Source organism: Molothrus aeneus, chromosome 5 (genome assembly GCF_037042795.1).
Source record: "Molothrus aeneus isolate 106 chromosome 5, BPBGC_Maene_1.0, whole genome shotgun sequence".
In the NCBI taxonomy this organism is placed as follows: domain Eukaryota; kingdom Metazoa; phylum Chordata; class Aves; order Passeriformes; family Icteridae; genus Molothrus; species Molothrus aeneus.
In genome coordinates, this window is record NC_089650.1 from 50,324,364 (window position 1) to 50,352,011 (window position 27,648).

The window sequence follows — 27,648 nt, forward strand, 5'->3', positions numbered from 1 at the left end:
CTTCCTTCTGGTAGCTCTTGCTGCCGCTCAGGCTTAAAGCATAGTGAAGAGGGAGTGTTTCAAAGTTCATGAGACAGTTGCCAGGGAGTTGCTATTTTATGGATTGCAGCAAAGTAAGAAACAAAACAGCAATTAAAATAGCAGTCTTCAAGGCAAAGTTGGTTAAACCAGTCTCTATGACACGTTCATTTTAATTAAACCAACTAGTTAATTTTTAAACCGCTGCTATTATGAAACAGAAAAAAAAATTCTCTCCCTGTGTCTCCTGGAAAGTGAAAGCATGGAAGCAGTTCTCAATTAGCAGGCTGCTGTCTGATTACAGCCTTTTGGCTGGGGGCAAATGCCCAGACAATCCATTTCTCTCTTCCTACTCTTCAGTGTCTGAGGGGTATTATATTGTCTAGTAATAGGGCTGCACTTCACTCTTAGCTAGGAATTAGTGATCTGCATGTTTAACATCACTCTGTATTGCTATTCCTTATTAGAACGCAAGCAAAAACTTTCCCTGTGGCTCCGAACACCTGCCGTACCTTTTGGGCAGCAGGAACGGCGTTGTAGAGAAGCCGGTGCTGCAGAAGGAAGGGATGAACCTCACGGCCGTCACTGTGGCCGTGGAGAACGGGCACACTGTGGCCTTTCTGGGAACGTCAGATGGGAAAATCCTTAAGGTAACCAACTGGATTGGAAGACTGGAAAGTGTATATATGAAAGGTTATGAAAGTCAAAATGGATTTATAAGATCTCATACTAGGAGCAAATTCTCATGGAGCTTGGTTTTTTTCATCTCAAAGGAAAGACGCATTATTTCCAATGTACCTCAGCTATGTGATACACAGATTGAATTAGTATTGCCTGAATGACACTTTTCCTGAAGGATTACATCCGCACTGAGAGCTTTATATAAACAGCCTTAGGTAATCTAACAGCTTTAGCCTTATCTCTATTCAAGCTCACACTGGTTTAAGAGCAACTTTTCATTTTGTAGTCATTCTGGCCATTCAGTGAATAGAGGTGGCAATACAAAGCCCAAGCTGAAGCTCTGATAAATTCAGGTTGTGTGGCGCTCAAGGCTTCACATGTTTGTGGTGTTAAAATTTCAAAACTGCAACACCAAACACCTTCTTTTGCTTGAAGGAGAGGGATGGCATGTCCAGCCTTAAACTTAGCACTGCCAAGTCCCACCAAACCACATGGAAAGTCATATGGATGTGATGCTTAGACACATGATTTAGTGGTGGACATGGTGATGCTAGTTTAGTGGTTGAGCTCTGTGATCTTGGAGGTATTTTCCAACCTTAGTGATTCTGTGGGTCTATGTCCCTAAGTGACACACCTCTATCTCTTTTAAATATCTTCAGGGATGGTGACTTAACCAGTTGCCTGGGCAGCCTGTTCCAATGGTCAACAAGCCTTCCTGTGAAGAAGTATTTCCCAATATCTAATCTGAATCTCCCCTGGCACAAATTGAGGCCTTTCCCTCTCCCGCTCTTGCTCGCTAGTTGTGAGAAGAGACCACCCCCACCTCACTATAGCCTCCTTTTTTTTTTTTTGGTAGTTGTAGAAAGTGCTAAGACTTCCTCTGAGCCTCTGTTTCTCCAGACTGAACTCCTCATCAGACATGTCCTCCAGACCCTTCACCAGATCCATTGCCCTTCTCTGAATACTCTCCAGCCCCTCAATGTCTTTCTTGAAAATTTGCCTTAGTCCTCCTTTTGTTCTTAATTTATTTTTAGAAACATTTTCATTGTCTTTTACAGCAGTAGCCAGGTATAAGGATAATGGTGGCGAAAAGGCAACATTAACCACCTGTTTTTTTCTTCCACAAAATAGGTATTCCTGTCATCCACTGCAACTGAGTACAGCTCTCTTACTATTGAACTAAACAAAGCTGTAAAGAAGGACCTGGTCCTTGATCAAACCCAGGAAAATCTGTATGTGATGACCACAGACAAGGTAACATGTTCTGCTTGCATTAAGGACCCAGCCCTCTTTCACTTTCTCTGCAACTTAACCTGAGATTTATACATTTTCCAGTTGTTCCTGAAAATTGCCCTATTTGGTGGGACTCCCCCTACTCTGTGTGTATGAAGACCTTTCTCAAGTCTAAGCTGATGGACTTGTTGTGCCTCGGAGAACTGTAATGTCCTTGATGCTTAGCGACAGGGAATAATGGGAAGTGAGATCCCCTCTGGAGCTGTCACACAGGCTCTGTGGGAGGGATGAAGTGGAGATGTTTGGCACCAGCACGCCTCAGGGTCAGGCAGCCTCAGTGCTCAGTGTGGGATGTGTGGGGTACCAGTGGGTGCTGTGGTACCATCAGATCCTTTCAAGGGCACTTCAGGACTCGGGGTGCTCTCCTGATGTGCTCTCACTGACACGTCTGTAAAGCCACCAGTGGTTTTTGTGAGTCTTAGTGTCAAAACCTAAGAAGCAATGGAGAGAATTATATATTTGGGAAACACTTTGATTCAAGCTTCTGCTAGAACTGGGTACAGTAGGAAAAGTTCAAGTTCACTAGGAAAGGCGTGGGCAATCTCTCCTAGGCCCCTTCTTTTTGCTGTAAGGTGAAGGCACAATGGAGGTCTGTAAAAAATGGGAGGAAAAAAAGCAAGTAGGAAATGAGAGGGATGCCAGATTCTTCTCCACCCCCAGGGGTAATCCTCTTTTGACACTTTTCTTTGTGGAGGCTGGAGCTGCCAGCCTCAAACACTTCGCTCAGCAGCTTTCCAGGACAAGGTGGGTGACAGGCTGTGACCATCTGCAGCCCTGCCAGTGACATGGAATGCAACATGGAAATGCTCTGCACCACTAAGACAGGGAGAATGAGGGGACTGTGAAAGGAGAGTATTTGGGAAGACAGTGCAAGAAAAATGTTTTCTGGCTGTTTTATAAAGGGATTAATATAAATTCCTGCTGCAGGAATGTTATAGCCTAGCTGAAGGTTTTTAGGCTAGAAAGAACATTGGAAAAAATGCCAGAAAAACAACGGATAAAGCATTTAATAATATGACTGTGTGAGAGAGAGGTTACTTTTTTCTTTTTTTTTTTTTTCTTTTTTTTCTTTTTTTGAGTGGTTGTTACTTCTCATTTGGCTCCTGTTCGACTTTGGAACACAGCTCCAAGCTTCAATATTGTCCACAAAACTCTGGGTGGCCTGGCCTCCCATTTGACAAGCTGGCACATTATGCAAAGGCCCCAAGGTCTGCACCAGGCTACTGTGTGTGCTGCTGAGCAATGTAAGGGATAACAGCAGCACTGAAGGAAGACAAGCTTTCTGATGACAGTCAGCTTAAAATGGTAGAATTTAGAAAGACAGCAGACAACTTTTTTTCAGAGAAAACCTGCAAAAAAAAAAATCAATCACTACAAAACATTTAAATTTAGAATGCAGCAAATTTCTGCTGAAGAAAGGATTTTACTTCAGTCTTTTCCAAGTAACTCTTGTAGACACTGCAGTTTCTGAATAATATGAATAATAGTTTTCTTTTACAAAACCTGTTTAGCTTAAATATGAATAGCTAAAGTTGGGAGCTCTGTAATGGCATTGCATTACTGTCATTTCCAGGAGTTAATTACAGTGAGCAGTCCCACCCACTTTTAGAAGCAGATAGACAGGAGGAGAATGGAGGCCTTTGGAGCTGGGAGAAATAAGTTGACATAAGCAAGAGAAGAATAAGAGATGAAATATGTACTTCTGGGTTAGGCATAGCTGTGGGTTGTGGGAATAGAGATATCAGAACTCTGATTTGTGTGTTTTAATGGTTAAAGGTAAACAATAAAGAGCAACTGGCTGCACTGACAGGCATTCATGCTGCTGAGCTACCTGGCAGATGCAGACTGCCCCAGCATTTAGAAATTAATTGTGTGGGCTCTGTGAGCACTTGAATAAAGTGGAAGTGGTGATGTGGTAGGTGATAACTTCTTTAAAAAGAAATCAGAGAAACACAGAAATCAGGGAAAAACAATAGAGAAGTTAAGATCCATAGTGAGAATCAAGTTCTTCCTTTCCTGTTTCACCTTTCTCCCCTCTTTTCTCCCAGCTTCTGTTGTGCTGCCAAGAGCAGTGGGGGTTTTGAGCAAATGCTTTCAGCAGTCAGTCCCCTCTGCTCCTAAAGTTTAAACAGAGAGCAGGAGAAACCCCTTGCACCTTCTTGTGGGACTTGGAAAGGAGCTTAGCACCTCTGTGCTGCTCATGCTGGTTCATTCCAAGTGTACATCACTGGTAGGATCCCAGATTCCTTAAGGTACTTAATGTATTTGGAGGAAAGCAGTCACTGTGGTAGTCACTTACCATGATCAAGCTTGTTTACTTGTTTTAGTTTTTACACTTTTTGACTTAGTGGGCCAACTTGCAAAGCTCTAAAATTAATTTATTTGCATTTTGTAATTGGCTGTTAAAGGAGCTGGTTTTTTGGCTTTGATTTTGGTTTGGTGGGGTTTTTTGTCTTTAGGGTCACACAAAACTTGCAGAGACAGCAATCTCTAGGGCTTGTTTATGCCTGCCAGAACTGTGAAACAAATATTTTGTCAAATAAAAAAAAAAATCATTGACTGGCTATTAAATTACTTATGGGTACCAGTTAGTGAGTCAGTGCCAGTGACGCAGCTCCAGTTAGCTAAAAAGAAGAGAATGCTGAAAAGGTAAACCCCTGTATTAATAAATGCAAGAAAATTGCACAATATTGACATTTTCCTTAACTGAGTCATTTTCTTTAACTCTCTGAATATGAAGAAAAGGCCAAACTCAGACTGTCAAAGTAACTTTGTAATTGCTAGTCAGATGAGAATGGCATTATATTAAAATGAGACTATAAAGCCTACATCTCAGAGTTTCTGTTTCTACACTTTTTGTGCTCCTTAAAAGTACCATGTAGTCATAAACTGGAAGATGGATGTCCTGTTTTCCTCTTGCATCATTGCAGCAGCATAGCTAAAAGGAATGGCTCTTCTTTCTGTGAGCCAAAGAAAATGTTGTTAATTCTCCGCACCAAAGGAAATCAAAACTAGAAGCTGTAAATTTACTGGGGGAATGAGACATGAGAACTGATGATGTTCTTTCCCCTGCTGCTTCCTGTCATAATTATTTCCATTTTATTTAGTGAATGTATTCCATAGTGGAAGGTTATGCACAGAGAAGTGCAATAACCCAAAACACTCTGGCTCTCTCACGCTTGCAGACTTTCTGAAATGCCTTCTGGCTGGAAGTGCATTTCCAAACAATTTCACCTCCATGGTAGTGATGGGGAGAGGAGAATATTCTCTTTAAAAAATGCTCTAGTCAGTACCAAGTTAGTCTTTTGAAAGTATCCACCCTGCAGTAGCTGCTTCTTGAATTCAGAGCATCGCTGATGCCATTTCTATCCTGAGGTGCAGATTTCCACAAGTAATATAACTGGAGGAACTGAAAAGCTCAATTTTTGTAAAGCTTGCTTATAATTCTTGATTATAACAATGCCCTACATTACTTTGAAGACAGATTCAATAATACTGGAGTGGGAAAAAAAGCAGAAAAAAGTATGTGAATTTAGACTTTGTTAAGGGGGAAAAGAAAATATGTATAATATACTTAATAAACTCAGGCTGAGCTCTGAGTATAATAATACAGCTGCCACAGGCAATGAGGCTGTACAGCTAGGTCCACAAATATTTCCACCTCCTTATGCCACCCTCAGTTGTTAGGTTTGTCTTGCTTTTGGCTTTCCAGGTGTACCGATTGCCCGTGCAGGACTGCCACAAGTACTCGGACTGTGAGAAGTGTGCCCAGGCGAGGGATCCGTACTGCGGCTGGTGCGTGCGGGAGGGCAGGTGAGTGCTGCCAGGGGTGCTCAGCTGCAGCCACTGCAGCTGCTCCAGCTCTGGCCTGTGCTCTGTGGGACTGCTGGGCATGCTGATCCCAGCCCTTGGTACTCAGCCCTGTGCTTCTGGCAGTCATTTCATTTTATCACGCAGACATTGATATCAATATTCTGTGCACACAAAAAAGTCCCCGTTGACTTTTTCAGATTTGATTAGTTTGGGAAAATATATACTTTTCTGCTGGTACTGAGAATGATTATACATCTTCTAACTGTATGTTTTATCACTCTTTCAATTGTACAGTCACATGGTCTCACAGAAAATAAAAAAAAAATGCTCTCTATTTCAGATTCAGAAACTATAGCATGTATTTTAAGTACATCAGTAAAGTGTGAAAAAGAACATAAAAGAAAAAAGTGTTCCATGTCTAAAACAGAGTGTATAGTTCAAATGCTGGTTTTACATAATCATCTATCAAGACGTGTAGCTACAGGGAACCCTCACCTTCCTGTAGGAGAGCAGAAAGTGACATTTTGCTGACTATCTGCAGAGGTTCACTGAATGAATATTCAAGCACATGTAAACTAGGACAGCACTGAACAGCCCTGGAATATCTCTTCTTTACACTCTGCATTGATTAGAGTGCCGAGAGGGAAGAGCAGTCCTGCAGTTCTCTTTTTGACTACTAAGTTAATTAACCCCTTGGCATGAGTGGTTGGGAATTCGTGATTCTAACTTCTTGCTGTTGGAACAAAGGGGCTGTTTAATTATAATATGCAGATGAATTTCAGGCTTCTAGTTTCCTGCCTGAAAATGTGAACTATCGCATTAGGTTACCGATCAGCCTGATGTAGCATAATATGGAGCACTGCAGAGAAACTTATGTGGTGTGTGCAGGTTTATGTAATATACTGTAACTCCTCCAGCCTGGGGTTTCAGTTGCTGTGGATGAAACCTGAGAATTTGGAATGTAACCTCAAACTCCTCCTGGGCTGCTGGGAGTTGAAGGCTTTGGCATATATCATAAAAAAGGCAATTTTCCTTAGATTTCCCTTCAGGTTTCTGATATGACCACTGACCTCAATATATCAAAATATTAATGGTTTCTGAGAACAGGCAAACATGAATTCTCACATTTGCTAATATTATTTCCAAAGGGGAGAAAAAAAGTGCTTCATTCTAAGTTTCTGTTCTGTCTCATGATTACACACAGCACTTAGTAGTGTGTTTAGGGATATATTATGTGAATGTTTACTCTGTATGTAAATGATTTGTTTAAAGGAGGTTTGATAGTGCTGTGCAACAGCTGCACTGCATTAAAGCCCCTGATGAGTTAATAGTCAACTTTCTGCTACAGCAGACAGAGATACTCCAGCATTTTCTTTTAAACTTTGCACAGAATGGAAAGAATACCCATGAGATTGTCCCCACCTCAACAAGCTTTTGTAGCCCCATGCAGCTTCTGTACTGCAGCATTTCTTCCTGTACTTGAGCTGGGAAAATCTTCTGGTGTTTTTGGTGAGGCTGCACAACTGCTCTTGTCTTCCACAATGGTAACACTGCCTTGGCAGAAAGAGGTTTTAAATACTGGCAGTTGTTAAGGAAAACATTCCCCACAAAATAACATTTGTAGCACTGGGGTTACAGAGACATTATCCACAAGCTTGTATGCTCCCAGCAATACTTCTCTGTTGCATCTTGCTCTCTTGAGTGCTGTGTCTTATCAGTGGCAATACATAGGTGTCTGCCACTTGACCTGCAGGAAAAAAACAGTCTGTGCCCTCTCACTCAGGATGTTATTGCAAATTGCAATGAAGATTATCAGCTTGATTTCAGATGGCTCCACTGCCCCATGGTTCCTATGCTGTCACTGCCTGGATTTGGGTTGTCTAATTCAAGGTGTTGTCCAAAACAGTATAGGCACTTGCTCTTGGCATGTCAAACCATCAATTGTAGTTGCACCACTAATTCTGTTAAAAATTCTCTAATAGCAACCCCACTAGTCAATATTAAAGCAAATTTGTAGACGTCTTGTGTTGTAATTTCAGTCTCTAATCATGAAATTGTTGCATAATTCAGAGAAAGCAGAGTCCAGCTATAATACTGCCTTGGGTTTTGTTCCTTTTTTTTTTTCAGGTGCACAAAGAAGGCAGACTGTGGTACAGCTGATAAGGAGAACCACTGGCTGTGGAGTCCAAGTGGCACATGTGTGACTATCATTAGTGCAGACCCTCTAAATATGAGTCGCAGAGCTCCTGCTAAGGTATAACAGGATGATGATTTCCATAAATATTCTTTAAGCACATTGGTGTGACTACCAGAAAGATGAATATCTGATTTCTTTATGCACAGTGGAGACTAGGAATAGGAGGCTGTTTTGGTGTCTCAGTCTCTGTCATTTCTCACAGTGCTCTTTCTTGCCTGCTGCTCTTGCAGGTTGAGTTCACGTTTCTGACCTGTGTAAACCAAAGTGATGCACTAGTATGGATGATAAAGCACTTACACTTACCTGAATATTATGAAAGTGTTGCACAGTGTTGTAAAACCCATAAAAAGTAATTGGTAGGGGAGATTTCATGCTGCCCTTTCAGCTTACTTGAGCATGAACTTAAGTAAGCAGTGAAGCCATAAGATGTTGCTTTAAAATCAGCAGTGGATTTGCCTACACAGCAGATACATGGAGAAGGTAAATTCAGCATGCAAAATGACTCTATGGCAACAAAACTACAAAACTGAGTTTTTGGAGTGTGATTAGGGTGTCATAGCTTGCTGTAATTCCAAATGGGGCATGCCAATGCAGACTGAGTGCTTCCTGGGGGTGTTCAGCAAGTAAAATCAATAAAATGGCTTTTAATTCCTCTTAATCAGAAATAAAGAAACTTTCTTTCAAGTCACTTCAATTCCACTTCTAAATTATGTAAACAGCATTGTGTTAAGGCCATGTCTATGGTGAATAAAAATATTATTATAAATATTATAAAAATATTTATATTAATAAATAATATTATAAAAATATTTATTAAAAAGAGTATAACTGCTTTCAGTGAGAAAGGGATAATTGTCTTTTCTACTGGCAATACAAAATGGAAAGTTAGACTGTATAATTAACAGACTTGAAACATTAAGTCAAGAACAAGATCCCAAATTTCAGCTGGATTGTTTTCTCTTTCCTTGTTATGTTTTCCCATCTTATTTAGTTATTTTTAGTTTCTCAAATGCTTTCTTTCTCTGAGGAAGATAAGATCTCATCACCATTCAGAAATCCTTTCTCAGTATTGGATTTTTTGCATTTGCATGGAGTCTTGAGGAAGCCACTTTTCTGTTCATCCCTTTCAAACTCCACCATTTCCAGCCTATCCAGTTCTGTTTTCATTATTCACTAAGAACACCTAAGGTTAATGTAGTATTAATTAATTTTGTCAGGGTTTAAGTGTTAAGCACTCTGTTTACTGTTGCTAAACTGGATGCTGAGGACAAGAATAAAAGGTTTTGGGTGTGTCTGTTCAGACAATTTTGTTCTGATCTAATGCATTGACAGGACAAGAGGTTTTTGTATCAGTCTGCTTCAACAAAGACCCAGTCTGGAAAGACTGGTAGGGGTAAGGAGAAAATATTAAGAGATGGGAAGAAGTAAAAATTGAAAAGGAGAGTCATGTTCTGTGATGCTAGCTAAAATATCACGTTTGAAATTGAAATTTTCCAAGTCTTACTGGGTCTTAGCTCATTTCTTCCAAATATTTTACCCTTTTAAAATTTTATTTCCAGGTGGAACTGACTGTAAGTCCCATGCCAACTTTGACTGAGAGTGACAAGGTTTGCTGTACCTTTGGTGAAACAGTGCATTCTGCTCAGTTGAAAGAAGGGGTTATTATCTGTGATCCCCCTGATATAATTCCTCCAACACCAAAACATCAAGGTAAAGAAATATGGCTACCCTACATGGATAATAAGAGAAAAGAACATAGACTGTTGTTTCCAATGTTATGCTCTTATATGAGGTGCCTACAAAATGGTTTTTTTTCCTCTTCCAGTCCTTCTTCCCAAGTAGTCTGTTGCTGAACTGTCAGTTTGCTCAAACTTTTTCTATTGATATATTTACAAGCTGTAGCATTCCCAGTGTATTCAAGTATTCCTACTTGAAACAGTAGCTTGGGAGAGACATAGACATGGAGCCAGAGAGGTGCTATTCTGTGTCCCAAACAAACAAAACCCACTTACCCTACTCTAAGCCTAAGCACTCTGACTTGTGGGGACAGAAGAGATTTCTACCTGCTTCAGCTATGAAGGAATTCATGTCTGACTTCTTAGTTTGCTCTGGACAACAATACTTCAGTGGCCTTTTCTCTGGTTCATGTTACAAGGTTATCCTTCCTAGCATCCAGCCCTTTGTCTCTTCTTCTGTGTCCTCCAACTTCTGCAGCAGTAAGCCTGATGGAAAAATACTTCATCATATAATTAAAGACTGCACCATTGTTCTGAAGCGCTGATTATAGGCCTGAGGTCTGTTGCCAGCCATAATTCTGTGCAGTTTCCTAGACAGTGCTTTGTTCATAGTTCATATATCTTGATGCATAAACACATGGAATGAAACTCATTACACAACACTGTTTATTATGTATCAAGTTTAAAAATCTGAAGAGAAATTACAAGCAGAAAACACGTGCTCTTACAGCTTGCAGACATACCCCTGAGGATAAGTCTTTTATATGCATTTTAACAGTCATGAACTGTCAAAGTGGTACTTGGAAGCACTTTTTAAGATAAGTTTCAATTCTCTTAAGGCTGAAACAGGTAAAATCTAATTTTAGTTGCAGGGAGAGTAATTACATTAAAATCTCATTATTGAATTTTACACTAGCTGGAGTATATTGTGGTATATCAGATTCTGTTAAGTGTTAAAGCAGCAGTGTTATTTAAGGCCATTTCACATTCCCTAAATATTTGTAAAGCAGGACATAAAGCAATGGGGTTGATAAATGTGATATCTGGATGTCATCCAGCACTAAATGTAAGACTAGAAGCCCATCAGAGAAGGCATTAGAATAAACAAGCAATCTAGAAATAATATGACTCTCTGAGTTGGTTGCACATCTGAAAGGATGTTCAAGAGTAATATTAGGGTGCTCAGAAACTCAGCAGACACCAGGAGAAGGCAGGCAGCTACAAGCATTCACAGAACCACAGAATTTTTAGGGGCAGAAGGGACCTGGGGAAGTTACCTAGTGTAACCCCCCTGCTAAAGCAGTTTTACCTAAAGCAGATTGCACAGCATCTCGTCCAGGTGGGTTTTGAATGTCTCCAAAGGAGACTTCACAACCTCTCTGGGCAGCCTTTTCCAGTGCTCTGTCACCCTCAAAGTAAAGATCTTTTGTCTTCCTATTCAGATGGACCTCCTGTGTCTCAATTTGTTGTTCCTTGCTCTGTCTGAACAGTCTGGCCCCATTCTTTTGACACCTGCCCTTAATATATTTGTATGCATGGTATTTGTAAATTCCTGGCAGTCCTGAGACATCCAGTTACTGTTAAGAAGCCCTATTGATGTTGGACAAGTCTGGGTTGTGGTTGATTGGTTGGTTCCAAAAGGAATTTCTAGGAAGGATGCCTTTTCTCAGTCCTGTTGTTAGGAAATCCCCTGTCGCTGCTGTGAGTCTGAAATATTCGAGGGGACCCAGTGCAGGCAGAGGTAACTTCCAGCCAAGCAGCTGATGGTCTTCCAAGAACCTGTTCAAGGAAAGCAGAGTTTGAAGTTGCTCAATAGCTTGTGAAATAGCTTGTCATAAGGGCTTAATGATTTCTGCAAAAGGTATTTAAAACAGTTTCACTCTTTAGTAATAATCCAGACAAGTACATTTGTGGAGAAATTGTGTATGGCAAACTGAAGCTCACAAATGCCTGTGGTAACTGTTGCAGGCACTGTTGGGCATTAACCACAAAGATCACTTGCTTGAATTCACGTAACATTTTTAATTCACAAATGAAAGGAGTAATTTTACATGCAGACATATTCATATTTAAGAAAATGTTTTATTTAAAATTACTGTTCTTGTGCCAGTTTTCGTCTGTGTTCAATTATGTTTTTAATCAGTTTTCCTTGTTCTTCTAGACTCTTAAAGTTTAGCATGATGATAGCACCACTGAAAAACACTTCCATAAAACAAAACCATTCTTTAATTATGTTTCTTCCCTTTTTTCTCTCTCTGTTTTTCTTCTGAGAATCGTGAAAAATTTTGTAAAGCTTAAAAAGACAAAACAGAACTTACAGACTTTAGGTCATGAGATCCAGAGTGTTAACAGTATAGTTAAATATTTGCTTATGTCCTGTAAATTAATAAAACTGTTATCATTGTATCATTCGGCTCAAGAGCTGAAGAATTCAACAACCATTTGGATAATTTTTTTTTTTCTTTTGTGATAGATCATGTTTCAGTTCCACTTCAGTTAACCTTTGAAAAGAACAAGATTTTTTTTGCATCACATACTTACCCTTTCTATGACTGTGAAGAAGCAATGAATCTTATTGAAAATCAGCCGTAAGTATTTCAGCTTCTTAAATGTTTAGATCCTGTAGCTTGGTGTGTTAGGTAACTGGCACCTGAATTACTCAATCATTTCATAATTAAGCCTTTGGCACTCAAAATTTGCCAGTGTCCAAATCCTTTTTCTTACATTTTAATGGAGTTTAAAAATGGTTGAAGGGCACCTAGTGAACCAGCAACATAAAGCATGGAATAGCAATATTCATGGCACATATAATTAAGTTCATTGTGTTGCCATTTCTGGAGCTGCTAATGTGTCTGCAGGTGAGCAACGTGAACATCTGTGTGCCTACTTGTTCCTTGTAATGATGGCAGTTTGGTGCTTTGGGTTGCAGTGCCTTCAAACAGGGCAGGTGCAGCCAGCCAAAGCCTTTGTTCATCCCTGTGTATGAAGGCTGATCAAAATCACTTCCAGTCCTCTCAGGCTTGATCTCAAAATTTTTGCAAATGCTATGATTTTCTGATCCCTGCTCAAATATTTATTTAAGGGATAAAATAGCTTTTTGGGGTTCTTGAGCTGTTCTTGTGAAGTTTTGATCTTAATATAGTAAGGACACTCTAACAGACTGATTTACCCTCTGTGAATATATATGGAATTTCATTTACTTTTCTTGTTAGCGGGGGAAAAAGCCTGACAATTTGTCATAACTACCATGTTATATTTGTAGATGCTATTCCTGTGCAAGCAATAGATGGAATTGCCAGTGGGACTGGAAGAGACATATCTGTGAAGAGTCCTCTTCAGTACAAGATGTGATTAAACAAAATATGGTAATGTTTAAAAATAAGGTTATTAGGTTTTTTATTAGAACACTTCAATATTTTGTTTGCTGGATCTCTCATATCAGTTGGTTGAATTAGAGATTCGAAAATGATTCTAAAGTTAACTCCAGAAATGTAAGGTTTTTTTTTTTAGTGACAGTGCGGGGGTGGGAATTTAAGGGTGTGATTGAGGCGGGGCAGTGAGACTGAATAACTCCTGAAAGGATATTTCTGTGCCTTTTACTATTTTGCTTCAATGGGAGGAACGAGATTTCAAGGCAGGGAGAGATAATCACCCACAGCTTTGACATATGCTGCAGTCATTTTTAGCATGTCTAATTTGAAAGGGTGTAATCAAATCTGTCACCGTATTTTAAGCATGAAGTTCTTCAGAACAATCATTCTATTGTCCAAAGGCCATTGGAGCTTGTTGTGATAAGTTTTTTTATTTGTAATAACATATAAAATGTATCTCTCCCCAGGAAGGAGAATGCCCACAGTTTCTAAACCCTGACCCTTCAATAATACCTATGGAGTACCAAACAACTGTGTATTTTGAGGGAAAACATCTAGATTATTATCAGGTAAGCAGATTAATTCAATGCTAGCTGTCATTTGAATGCCTCTTAAACTGCATCCACATCCCTAAACTAAAGAATCGGTTCATGTGCCTTGGAGATCCTGCTTGTAATTTAAAGAAAGAAAAGGGCTGCACATTCACGTTTGATATAATATTGGTTACTGTGGTAGAGTCATCACCAAGAGAGAATCAGCTGGAGAAAATACTCTAACTATTAAAATGGAGGGGGCATTTTAAAGAATGTAAGCTGGACCTATTAAAACACTGGACAGTTATTTTTCATGTAATGAAATGAGAGGAACTGTAAGAATTGTGAATGTTTCACATCTTTTTCTAATTAAATACTTTGTGGGTTTTATTGCTATTGTTCTAGAATGACATCACTCTGTGTGCTTAATTTTTTTTTTGAGTTTTCACCTTAAATACAAAAATGCACTCATTAAACATTTAATGTTTCTTAGTTTGGATATAATATTTCACTTTTGTGTGTGTGTGTGTGTGTGTGTGTGTGATCATCAAACCAGAAGATCAGGTATTTTCTCACCCCTAGCAAAGGCTTCTCTTTCTTAATACTTGCTTCCAGAAAATAGATTACAAAGTCTTTAAGTCAGATAGACCCCAGGGTTTTAATTGCATTCTAGTCTAGACAATGCATAAAATGTTATTGTTAGTGGGATGAAAATGAAGCTTTAAAACCATTTTTAGGTGATAGCTCAAGTATTGTTATCAGTTTCTATTCTTTGTTTCTGTGTTGTCTTTGTGTAAATGGGAATTGATGATAGATGCACTGGTGAGTGCATTGATTTCTTTTACTACTGGCCATCTATCATGGGAAAGAAGGCTCTTCTTTTTGAGTTGTTTTTTTTTCCTTTTTCAAATTGGAATGCTGTATAGCTTCTAAATCCCTTCTATCACTTTTGCTGCTCCTGCCAAGGGATGGAAAAGAGTCAACAGGCCTGAAGAGTAGCAATATAAGAAAGGTATTCAGAGAAGTGCAAAAAGCAACGTGTAAGCACCACGTAAAGACCATGATGTGTATCACTACTATAGACATATATAAAATTGTGCTATAAAAACTTATGTTCAATAATAAACACTTTTGTTTGAGGACCTTAAAATATATGCAGACAGTGAAATGCAAATTTGGGGAATTTGGTCTGTTCTCCAAGATGCCAGAACTGGTCCCTGGTAGGACATGTGGCTGTGTGCAACATGTGGCATACAACACCTCTCCTACACCCACAGCTAATTGAAAAGTATTCTGGAGATTATACTTTATTTCTGTTGCTTACATTGGCAAGAGGTGTTTTTCTGCCCAAGAGGAAAATCTTTTTCTGCTCCCTTGTTATAATTGGAAGAGCCTTTTCTCTCTCTAGAGAAATTCAGGCTAGATGCATCATCTAGATGTGCTGAATTTGACTTCTAGTGGACCCTTGTCCTCCAAGGAGAAACAGCAGTAGGAATGCAAAAACTCCTTCATCTAGTTTATTATTCTATGGATAAGTACTTTAATCCTTCTGAACTACTAGTAACAAAAAGGGAATGGAGAAAAAGGCGCTGGGTTTTTTTAATCCTGTGAGATATCAATTGCATTTAACAAATGCTAAGACACATCCTGTGGATGGGATGCTTTGTCATGGGTAGCAATGTTTAACAGTTTGCCTACAGAATGTATTTATTTAACTTGGAACTGGGAAGTCTTACGAGGAGTTCAAGTCTCTGTAGGAAGCCAAGGTGAATGCATAGTCCCAAAACTGGAAAGATGCTGGAGAGCAATGAGTGTCAAATGATGTCAGAGGAATTTTTCTTGGGTGGGAGCAATGTGAAAATGTCATCTCTGTCATGGGGTCAGCTCCATATATCCTGGTACGGAGGTGTGTTCTTAAGTTAAAACAAGAATGCCTTTAGTGACAGGACTTCAACAAACACACACAGTGACTACAGCTATATACACAGCCCTTTAATACATGTGATAACAGACAAATAAGGCATGAAATAGTGGTAATCACACAGGCACTCATGCCTGTGGGATTGTTCTATCTGAAGAAGAAACTTTGATGATTGAAAGTTCATTTGAATAAAGGGCATAACTTACACTTAGCCTTTGGTAAACATTTCATGGAAAACAGGGTGGCTCAGGAGAAGCCATGGATAGATATTTTGTAGGGATTGACCCACAACCCAAATGCTAAATAGCATTTGGCTTCTCATGTGGAACAATTTTGCCACAGGATATGCTGGGCATTGCAGCATCTTTGAAGCTAGCAGTCATGCAGCTATGAGCACATTTAAGGTCTTTATTGGTTAAGATGTTGGTATATCCATTTTCCTCCTATTTTACTTGCCTAAATTTTTGCTTAGAAAAAGCAGAAAATTAATGTTGTGATGTCACTTTGAACTACCAGTTCTATTATCTTGCTTTAATCTGTGCTTTACTTAAAGGAGTGTTGCACACCCAGCCTTGCCATGGGTGACTAAGTGCACTGTCCAACATTGTACATATAAGAATCTTCATCTCTAGGTGGAGATGAACATTAAGGGCCTTACTTGGTGAGTAGGAGAGGAAAATGGCTTTAAAAACTGCTGTTGTTGGACTATATCAAGAATTATTTCTATACTGGAAATATAGAAATGCTATACTTCCATTGAGGGTGGAAGTATAAACTCACATGTTTTGTATGCTCCTGTAAACTTGTAAATGCTTAAAGTACAAAGAATAAGTCTCCTTATGATAGCTTCCACTGGAGGGAAATAGCCTAGAAGAGGAGGAGCTGTTGACTATTCTGTCCTTCCTTCCTCTGAAAGAATTTCAGTAGGAAGGAGAGAGAAATCCAAGCTGTTGTCATTCTTGTGGGAGTAGTGCCATCCCAGACAGGCAGAGGGAGGGAAGTCTAGTACTGATCAGTCATATTGCATGCAATTTCTGAGAGGCATTCTCCAGCTGAGTCCTTGAAAGATTGGCACAGTAGGAGAGACAGATGTACCAGCATCAAGATAATCTTATTAGCCCGCCAAAGATTTTCGTTAAAAGTAATTTCCCATTTGGATTTGTCTTTGCCATGTGTGTCTGATGTGTAACCTGCTTCCTAGTGCTTGCTACACATCTCTTGCCCCCAAACTACTGACTGTGAGCTCTGCTGCCTTCTGCTCAAGAGCCTGGTAAACAGCTCCTGATTTCAGTGCACTCCAGGTATCAGCTGTCACACACACCACAGCTCTCCTCCTCTCCCAGAGCCTGCTGTTAAGCAAGTGGGAAAGCCTTACATAGCAGTAGCAGAATTTGAACACTTTTGAAAAACATGTTATATTAAAATATGTGGGGCAAGGAAAACAAGGCAGCATTCCTATAAAAAATAATTGTAAGGATATGGTTTAAAACCTGGATTATGTAGATGTTTTCTGTAAGGCAGAATGGGCTGTAAATTTTCAGACAAGGCTTTTGAGAGTTCAGGCAGTAGCTTAGTTTCTATATCTAGCTTCCTAGAAGGAAGAAGTAAAAGGTTTGTTTTCTTCTATAAAATAACCACCCAGAGCCTCAAGTCTGTTTTAACCTTTATCTGGTTAGTTGTCCAGATACATGTTGTCCTCCTCAGCCCCAAACCTTGGTGGGCTCATGTTCACTGCCCAACCTGTCACAGTGAAGGTGCTGTAGGAAAGCTTTCCACTGCATTAATTAGATAAACCAGATTATTAGATAAAACCTAGGTACCAGAAGGTACCTGTGTTTCCGACACTGAAGAAGTTGCTACAAATAAAAAAGATAAGATGCTCATACACAAGACTTAGATGATAGCAGGAGACAATGTACTTAACCTTTGGAGCAGAAAAGAGGAATCCAGTAACCATTATGTTTTTGCCAGGTGCACTCCAGACTCAGATGGCTCTGGTCAAAACCAGGGACTAGTTCTTTACATCCACAGCGAAGTTCTCAAGAAGTTCAGCAAGGCCACTGAGAAGGTCCTGCACCTGTGTCAATGCAGAGTGGGGGTTGAATGGATTTAGAGTAGCCTTGTGGAGAAGGACTTGAGAATGAAACATTAGATGTGAGCTGGAAATGTGCACTTGCAGCCCAGAACCAATAGTGTCCTGGGCTGCATCAAAAGAAGTGTGGCCAACAGGTCAAGGGAGGTGATCTATCTTCCTCCGGTCCACTCTTCTGAAACTTCAGCTGGATTATTGCTTCCAGCTCTGGGGCTCCCAGTGCAAGAAAGAGGTGGACCTGTTGGAGTAGGTCCAGAGAAGAGACATGGGAATGATCAGAGAGAAGGTGAGAGCTGGAGTTCATCTCCTATGAAGAAAAGCTGACAGAGTTGAGGTGGTCCAGCCTGGAGGAGGCTCCTGAGCGACATTTTTGTGGACTTTCAATATATTAAGAGGGCTTATAAGAATGAAGGAGAGAGACATTTTACCAGGGTCTGTAGGGTCAGAGAAAAGGGCAACATTTTCTAAAGTGAGAAAGGGTAGTTTTATAGGGATAAGGAAGAAGTCTCTTGCAATGAGGATGGTGAGAGACTGGAACAGGTTACCCAAGAAGCTTGTGTGTACCCCATCCCTAGAAATGTTCAAAGCCAAGTTGTATGGGGCTTCAAACAACCTGGTCTAAGGAAAGGTGTCCCTGCCTATGTCAGGACTGTTGGACTAGATGGTCTTTGAAAGTCCCTTCCAACCCAAACCATTTTGTGATTCTCTAAAGGTGAAGGTTGTCTTGTCCCCAAGTGAGTTGTGATTTCCTAAGTCTTTACCAATATTAGTATGAAAATATCCTTGCTACTCACTTCTTTCTAATATTCTTCTGGCAAAACTGTTTGCATGTCTGTCGAATGGGCAGGAGAATGACCCAGCACAGAAACAATGTCATGGGATGAGGCTTTTAGCCAGCCAAGTTCTTTGACTGAATCACAGAGCAGCCAAGCTGAGAGTTTTGTGAGAGCAGTGAAAGTCAATATGTGCTACAGACTTAAGACAGGAATCAATAGATTTGGGATCTAGGGAGAAGAGAGGGGAAGATGTCTAGGAGGTAGTAACACCCTTAAATTAGTGCTGCCATTGAAGACTGTCCTGTGAAAATACAGCTGGAGTCACGATAAGGCAGGAGAAAGGCAGGAAGAGCTGAGAGATGTTCATTCCAGTTTCCCATGCAACTCTTGCATTGATGCTCTGCCCAGAATCCCTACAGAGAAAACCTTTAAGGGCAGAACTCACACAGCTCTGTTAATAACACATCTGATGTGTGAAGCCATCCAGTATTCACATCTCTCATCTTTTTCTTATTGCTCCCTAAAACAGACTGCTATATATGATCTTGCTTTCCTTGAACTTCTTGGTGTACCTACCATGAATGAATGTTGGAGGAGTGCAGCAAAATCACAGATTGCTCTGGCTCAGCTTCTCTCTAGCATTGCTTTAGAAGATGACTGTAACCAGTTAGCCTTCTCCCTTTGGATTTGATTACTTCCAGTGCTGAACAGGATATCCCCTGGTGATATTTTACTGTGCTTGGTGATTCTATACAAATTCTAAACTGAAATTTTCTCATCCTCAGGATAAAAAATTTGTGGTTGGAAACAGCCAATTTGAATTTGAAGCTTCTGTTGATGAATCAGATGAAGGAAAATTTTCATTCGTGAGTAAAGAGGTAAATGTGAAAATATTATTCACCTACCAAATATGCTCAGTTCTTCTAAACTGTTCCAGTAGCCACATGTGTCCAGAATTACACAGGTAATATGTGTTTCCTTCAGAAAAGAAAGTCACCTCTGATGGAGATTTTCCTTTGGCAGTAGTAGTGAAAGGCTACCATTTTGGCTCAGAGCTCCTGAAGTCTCCCCTCAAAGCCCTCAATCTTTCTCCCTGATTTCTCTACCGGTGTAACCCATGGAATTATTGAACTGTCTCTGGAGGAATTTGAGACCACTACTGTTTTATTCTTCACTTTTTATGCAATCTAGTGAAATCATTGATGATAAAATGCAAGAATTTCAGTGCTCTCCCTCTCCACATTCCAATTCATTATCTTTCCCATTTTGTATCTATAAAAATGGGAATGGTAAGAATGGTAACAATATGCTGTTGCTTGGCTACCTAGTAGTTATGCTTCTTTCACTCTCGCTTTTTTTATTGCAAAAGGAAATAATATTTTAAAAATGGTCTATTTTCTAAGTTCCAAGTTTGACTCACAAATGTTATGCTGACTTTATATCTTACAAGCTCACTAACTAGTTTTGAGAATTAATGAGCATTTCTGCATCATCTGTGCCTAGCACAAAGCATTTGCTTTATCAAGTGTCTGTATTTTTATTTGTTCTTCTTGTTTCCCAACAATTGTCATTGCTGCTCTTTCAGCATGAGCAGAAGCTCATGTCTTGGAGCATGTGAACCTTATGATTTGGCTGTAAAATGAGGAGGCTGCACTGTAAAAGATGCAAGAGATTTCCCCTCCATGTGGTGCAAGTCTGCTGTGCCCACAGAAGTAATGGGGCCAGATGGTGTGGGAAGGGAGAACTCAGCAGGGTCAGCAGCTATACTTACTGCCTCTGAACAGCACTTTTGCTGCTTTGATACTTCTAACCAAATGTAAATTAAATTAATGAAAAGAGAGTTTTCGGATATTGCTGTCCCTTGGTACTTGAAAATTCTGATTGTGAAGGATTAGGTTCATTAAAACATTTTTCTATAAATGTATCTGCCCAAAATGAAAAAAGGGCGTAAGGCTTGGGAGAGTTTCTAAAACCTTCACAGGTCTGATTATTGAGAATCATAGAAAATGCATGAAATTAACCTTGTCAAATGAAGGTATAAATATCTCTATTATGTCATCTTTTCTAGTTTTCCTATAGTGCAAATGAGACCCTACAACTTAATTTATCCATAAAAACAGATAAGGTCAAGATTGACAGCAAACTGATGGGTAAGTATGAAATATGGGATTAAAGGGAGATTAATTACAGTAAGCAGAAATCAATTCCTTCATAATTTGGAGTTTTGTTAATAAGAATGTTTGTATGTTTTACTGGTTTGGGTGAAACAATTAAATCTGACAGATCAGAAGTTATTAATGTTAAACTAAAGCATTAAACATCTGTGTTGTCAGCAAGTTTGCCAGGGACACCAACCAAGCTGTGTGGTGCAGTGACATGCTGGAGAGAAGGGATGGCATCCAGAGGGACTTTAATGGGCACCAGAGCTGGGCCTGCACAAACCTCATGAGGGTCAACAAGGCCAAGTGCAGGGTCCTGCACATGGGCTGGGGAAATCCCAAATACAAGCTGGAATCTGAAGGGATTGAGAGCAGTCCTACAGGGCGTGACAAGCTGGACCCAGCAATGTGTGGGTGCAGCCCAGAAAGCCCAGTCACGTCCTGGGCTGGATCAGAAGCAGCGTGGCCAGAGGGTGAAAGAGGGGATTCTCTCCCTCTGCTCCTCTCTCAGACACCCCACCTGCAGGGCTGCACCCAGCTCTGGGCCTGCCACGTAAGAAGGACATCATGGACCTGTTGGAATGAGTACAGAGTAGGAAGGGCCACAAAGATGATCAGAGGGCTGCAACACCTCTCCTATGAGGAAAGGCTGAGGGAGTTGGGGTTGTTCAGCCTGGAGAAGAGAATGTTGCAGAGAGACCTTGTTGCAATTTTTCAGTACTTAAAGGTCGTTTATAAAAAGGATAAGGGCAAAATTTTTTGCAGGCACTGTTGCAATAGAACAAGGGGTAATGGTTTTACACTGAAAGAGGGTAGATTTAGACTAGATATATGGAAGGAGGCTGGTGAACACTGGCACAGGTTGCTGTGCTGGTTTCAGCTGGAGTAGAGTTAGTTTTCTTCACAGTGGCTAATACAGGGCTATGTTGTGGATACCAGAGAGATAGTAAATGCCCTGTACCTGGAAACATTGAGGTTCAGGCTGGATGGGCCTCTGTGTAGAATCACAGAGTTACAGAATTACAGAATATCCTGAGTTGGAAGGGACCCACAAGGATCATCAAGTGCAGCTGCTGGCTGTACACAGGACAATCTCAAAAATCTCTTGATCTAGCTGAAGATGTCCCTGCTCATTGCAGAGATTTGGACTAGGTGACCTTTAAATGTCTCTTCCAACCCAAAGTATTCTGATTTTATGATTCTATAATTTTCAAGATTGCTTTTGCTCTTAAGTGCAATCCTAATAGCAAAGCTTCCCAGTTCATACTTAAGTATGAAAATTAAACACTTAAGCATTTTGATTTTTTTCTTTCAATGATCTTTTCCTTTCCTCAATGAACTTTGCTCATCTAACAGCAGAAAGAGGATCCTTGTCACAGCCACTCATATGGACTTTACCTGAAATCTCATCTCTTAGCTTGTCTCAGTTCAGGCAGATTCTGCAGTCCCTATGTTAGCTGGCAATCAAGAAAACACAGAAACATTCAGTGTGTTTTCAGATCATTACTCTATTAATTTATTTCTATTAAAAATAAATTTAAAATTATAGCACAAAGACTTGATCTCTGATAAAAATCTCTTTATGAATATAAATGTCATTGTTTTCAACATACAATAATGAAGCAATGAATCCTAGTCCTGAGGTAAGAAAACTGCTTTAAAATCAATGGAGCAGCATCTAGGACCCAGCTTACATGTCTTTGGACTGACATTTAAGGCAGAATTTTGCAGAACCCATGAGGCAACCCTCTTGTTACTTGCATTATGGGACAGCATCAGGAAAATCCTAGTCCCCCAAGTAATTTCCTCTGCAGAATAAATCTTCATACCATTTTTCCAACTGTACAATATTTAAATTTATTCTCTTTCATATTGGCAGCATGAACTATGTTTTTAGAAGATTTTCCTTATGGTTCTGTGTGCAGTGTTAAAAGACTTAAAAGAGGACCTGGCACAAATTTTATAGGGAGGTTATATTACAATCTCAGACTATCTTAATTTCCATTCCAGAGGCTGTCATGTTTAAAACTGCCTAAAAGAATTTTAACCAAATAATCCCAACATCTTTTTTCCAAGTCAGGAAAAAACATTAAAAACAAAACAAAACAAAAAAGTTGTTAAATTATTAAAGAAATGTTATCATTTAAATTGAAATATAGAACACTTCCAAGAGGGAACTTGAAAAATTATCAACAGATGTCTCTTTTTAGTATAAAAGGGATTTTTTAAAATCCAAATTCTTTCTGACTTTCAGACTCCCTTGCCATATGAAATCCAGAGTATAATGTGTTTTTATGCATCTCGTCTTGAAAAGAATTGGCTTTGGGTATATGGCTGCTGCTGAGAAGCACCTTTGAACCTGCCAGTGAAAGAACCCTTTCTTTGTATGACACTTAGTGAATACTAAGTTATGATAGCATTTTTACATCTCGAGCCATCAGGGGTTCTGAACAGTGTGAAATCCAATATATCCCTTTTATCCTTTGTTCTTTTATCGATGCTATCACAGCTGGTATCTAAAGGTGATGGATAAGAGTCTGAATCTAATGAGTAGCTTGCTGCTGGTACAAATAATGAGCTGATCAGTGAACAAGGGGAGCAGTTAATGCTTTGAGGCCATGGCTTTCTTCATTGCATTTAAGCAACTGGATGTGAGGGACATCAAGACTTCGCAGGGCTGACATTGTTTGCTGAGGGATGGAATATGAATCCCTGTCCAGCCAGTGAAGGATAATGAAGTAATTGAGTAAACAAATTCCCATGCTCTACCTGGTGGCCATGTGGTTGCCTGGGTGGGAAATGCAAGGTTTGGGAAGCCAAGGAGAAGGTTTGCTCAACAATATTTCCTGTTGAAGTGTCTGTGCAGTAGCAGTCTTTAATAAGAAAGCAATCTGGTTTCTATAAAAGCGATTCCCAGCAAGGAAACTTGTCCTTGCCACTGTCCACAAGGCAAACAGCAGCATACATGGGCTGTCAGTCTGGTGCCTTTCCCCAGCACTATATCCACAAAACAACATACAGAGGGGATAACTGACACACAAACTGCAGGAAATATGGCTTGGTTTATGTTTGTTGCTCAGTGCCTTTCATATTGATGTGCTCAGTTTATGAAGCAAATGATGCTACTCCTGCTTTGTGCTCATCAATTCCTTGGAAGTTCAAGACAGAGATTAAATCAAATGGATGCTCTTTCTCATTGATTCATTTTTACAAATGCCAAAGTCCCTTAGTTTTGCATGCACCTCTAATGTTTCTTCAGATGATTTTGTGCTTGTAAAGGTACTTGAAATCAATGGATATGCTGACTATAGGTAAGAAAGGGTTAAAATCAGGCTGCATCATTGCATTAACTCTTCATTGTAAGGGAAAGAAAAAAACCTGTTATTATCTTAAAGACTAGCTGTGAAACTGAATGCTGACGGGTTTAAACACACAGCATTTAGAGAAAAACTGCCTGTATGGTATTACATGTTCTCCTGCAAGTGGCAGAGGCTAGCCAAGACTTGGGCATCTGCAATATTGTTCATGCCTAGCAGGAGAATAAGGCCACTGCTGAAAAAATAATGGAAAACTAGCATTCTCATTTTAATTTCATTTCACTAGAAATCTGACATGGTAGTCTCTTGGAATTATATTTCAAGGGCTACTGCTGCTGCTGTTATCTAGGAAGATAGCAAGTGTATTGAAATGCTACTGACTGGAGGGTGGTTTTGCCAGTATCCTTTGTAAAGCCCTGCTCCTCTGAGAGTAAAAGCTCATTTTAAATAGATGCTTTTAATGGCCTTTACTGTATGCGTCTCAAAAGGATTTACTTTTGTCCACATCTGTTTACTTTCCTTTATTTCCTGCATCTTTAAGTATGAACCTCTTTTGAAAAGAATCCAGTGTCACTAAGGCTACTGTTTCTTGGGACTTAATGAAGGGAAGGGGAAGGGGAAGATGTTAAGGCTCTGTCTTGTATACCCTATTCCCATCTGCAAGCACATTTAACTCTTGAAAGAGCACAGGAGGAAGCCTAAAAAGCTTTCTGCTGTTCTGGTAAGTTAAGTTGATTTACAAGACTCAAAAAGTGACAGAGCCTCAGTGGCAGAGGGTGAGAGGCTGTGTGGAGAAATACAGAGCAGCAAAGAGTGGAGAGAAGGAAGGGAAAATGGAGCAGAAAAGCAGGCAGCAAGATGTTTTCCTCTTTACAATAATCATCCCACCTGTCCAGGGAGGCACAGCACTCCCATGCTGGGCAATCTGGGCAACTTGCTCACTTTCCCTAGAGAAACGTGGTTTCTTTTCAGTCTGTTTTCTTCTGGGTTAGTTCTCAAGTGCATCTCCATATGGTTTTTTGTAAGCCCAGGCTCTCCTTATGGTGTTGAACCACTGAGATATGTCTCAAGGCTTTGCATCTATTTGGGAAAATTAGTTTGATTCAGTGACTGTGCATCATGCTAGAGATTGATGGGGGCCAAAACAAGCTTAGTGTCTGGGACAGTTGGTCTCTGCTTCATCAGTAAGGGAGATACAACTATCAGATTTGATTTCTTGGCTCAGAAAAGCTAGAACTAAACCCCACTACAAAAGGAACAAGGTGTACATCAGGATGACAGTTCAAGACAAAAGGGAAAACAAAAGCAAGAAAATAGAGAAGCATGAAGAAACACAGAGGTATTAACTTGAACAAAGGTTAACATTTTATTAAGTGTTAACTTTCTATTTGGTTCAGGCATGAGTGATGATTATGGAAAGTCCCAAATGTCCTGGAAACAGCCTACAAAGGCAGCTGTCTTCCTTTAATCCTGCAACTGGCAGAGGTCCCATGCCCACTGGTGTCCACCCCTACTGACATCCATGCATAGTCTATACCTTCCATATCTGACTTGGGATGCTCCAAGGACCTGATTTTTGAATTAATCTTTAAACAATTGTATGTGTTATTGAGGTTAGTCAAAGTAAGGACTTTGTACTTGAATGTTTTGACAGTGCCTGAGTGACAAAAATATATTTGCAGGCTAGTCATACTCTGCACATGGATAAATGTCAGGTTTTTCCATAGAGAAAAAATAAAATTTTCTCAGCATCATTCAGGGGTTGAGAACAGACTGTACATATTACTCATGTGACTCCACTGAACTTTATACAGAGGGTTACTTTTCCTTCCTAAAGGACACTGAATATCCTTGAAACAGAGAGAAACATCTAAATATGTTTGCTGTTCATCTTTCAGTGACTCTGTACAACTGCTCCTACGGACGAAGCGACTGCAGCCTGTGCCTTGCCGCCCCACCTGAGTACAGGTGTGTGTGGTGTGAGGAGGATGGCAAGCCCAGCAAGTGCGTTTATGAAAAGCTCTGTCGCGCTGCCCCCACCGACACGTGTCCTCCTCCAGAAATCACTGGTGTAAGATTGCTTTTTTCTCTCCCTACCAGCATAATATTTTTCATGAGAAAGCAGCCGAGTGAGCTCATACTGAAAGGCAGGTTTTTTCCTTAAGCAAGCCTCTGAAATAGCTGAAAGGAAATAATGTCAGTAGTGATGTGTGTGAGAGATTTGTAAAGACTCAAAATAAGAGACTGAATGGATTCTTTGAGCCTCCTTGTTTCTCAAGCCTTGTCCTCGCTGTATCAGAAGCCAGGGTAGCAGTGCATGCTTAAAACGTGGCATTTGATTCTGGCATTCTTAGCATGGATTTTTTCTCCTCTCTACCTGAAATTAGTCTGTAATAGAGGTTCACTGTTCCTGGAACTACAAATACATAACAGGCTCTTTTACAGGCTTCAAGCTAGACTTTGAAATAGTATTTAATAAGGGAGCAGATTTTTTCTGCTCTGTGTCACAAAGTGTTTTCCAGGTGTCAGTGATATTTTTCAGTCCACACCAGCATCAAATCCAAGGCTGTAGGAACTGAATGTAAGAAGTCAGAGAGGCCAAATGTGCACCTGACTCACTCTGCAGTTGGAGCATTCACTCAGAGTCAGGGAAGGTTGTTGTCCACTGTGTGGGTCAGCAAGGCAAAGAAAGTCATAAATCCATGTCCTTTCCAGAAACAAGCCAATGCTGCTTTTTTGGGCATAATTGTTGAGAAAAGAGTGATACATGCTTCCACTGGGCAAATCTAAATTGCTGTAGCAGTGATATCAGTACTTAAAAACTCAGACACACTGTTTGATGAGAACACATCTCAAGCCATCACAAAATGTGGTAACTGTGTGACACAGGTTGAGAGTTGTAGAAGGGATGTTTCACTCAGTAGGGACTGTGTCTGAAACCTGTGGCTCAAAGTGGCAGAGACACTGCATTACTGGGGACTGTGCAGTCAGAGGTGCAATGTGCCTACTGGCAGACCTGCAGAACACTGAGGAAGGTTGGCCATGAGGGCACATCTGAGAAGAAACAGCTGTTAAACAGCTGAAGTCTGCCAAGGAAGGTAAATACCCTAGAAGATTGACAGAATTTGTGGAGAAGAATACTTGTGTAGTATCTGTGCCCAGGTAAACATGATTTGAGAAAAAAGGAAAAGGAAAATCGAAAAACAAAAAAAAGTGTTTTCACTTTTTCTTGTTGGGATCCTGTTTCTACATTATTGTGGACAAAAAAAGATACTAAAATATTTTAGGTTTTCAGACCTTACATTAGCTTTAGATATGAACATAACATTTGGAAAGAGCTAGGCAAACAGTTGAGTAATGTTTCAGCTAGTTTGTGTATGGGTTGAGTGCAGATGGACAGCCAGTGGCCAGGCAGCCCGCAGAGGCAGCCACATCGCTGTGCTCAGGCTTGCCTAGACCTGAGAGACCGATTTTGATGGAGCAGGCATTGAAGTGCAACCTCACTTTTCTTGATGGCAAACTTGCAGCCCTCCAAAGCTGAAGGCCTGAAAAGGTCTTGCTGAAGGTGATCCAAGCATTGTGTAGGAAAGCAGGTTAGCCTCCCAGCAAATATTCTGAATTGAAGTGCCTGTTAGGGCCATATTCCAGTCTAAGCACTCCACTACAACTGCACGGTCTTCTCTGTCCTCATTTTATTTGCAAATTACTTGGTTACCATCAGCCCATGCTGCAGCACCCTAC

General features: G+C 40.2%; 1 protein-coding gene across 1 annotated transcript in view; it reads left to right on the plus strand.

The window, feature by feature from the left end:
• Positions 1–27,648, plus strand: part of PLXNB2 (plexin B2) — a 251,723-nt gene that overhangs the window by 173,708 nt on the left and 50,367 nt on the right. Inside the window, exons 6-16 of the mRNA XM_066550678.1 lie at positions 486–668; positions 1,831–1,953; positions 5,705–5,805; positions 7,933–8,059; positions 9,562–9,712; positions 12,212–12,326; positions 13,001–13,103; positions 13,577–13,678; positions 19,217–19,309; positions 20,500–20,581; positions 25,806–25,978. Coding sequence (XP_066406775.1) covers positions 486–668; positions 1,831–1,953; positions 5,705–5,805; positions 7,933–8,059; positions 9,562–9,712; positions 12,212–12,326; positions 13,001–13,103; positions 13,577–13,678; positions 19,217–19,309; positions 20,500–20,581; positions 25,806–25,978 — 1,353 coding nt within the window. The remainder of the gene's footprint in view (positions 1–485; positions 669–1,830; positions 1,954–5,704; positions 5,806–7,932; positions 8,060–9,561; positions 9,713–12,211; positions 12,327–13,000; positions 13,104–13,576; positions 13,679–19,216; positions 19,310–20,499; positions 20,582–25,805; positions 25,979–27,648) is intronic.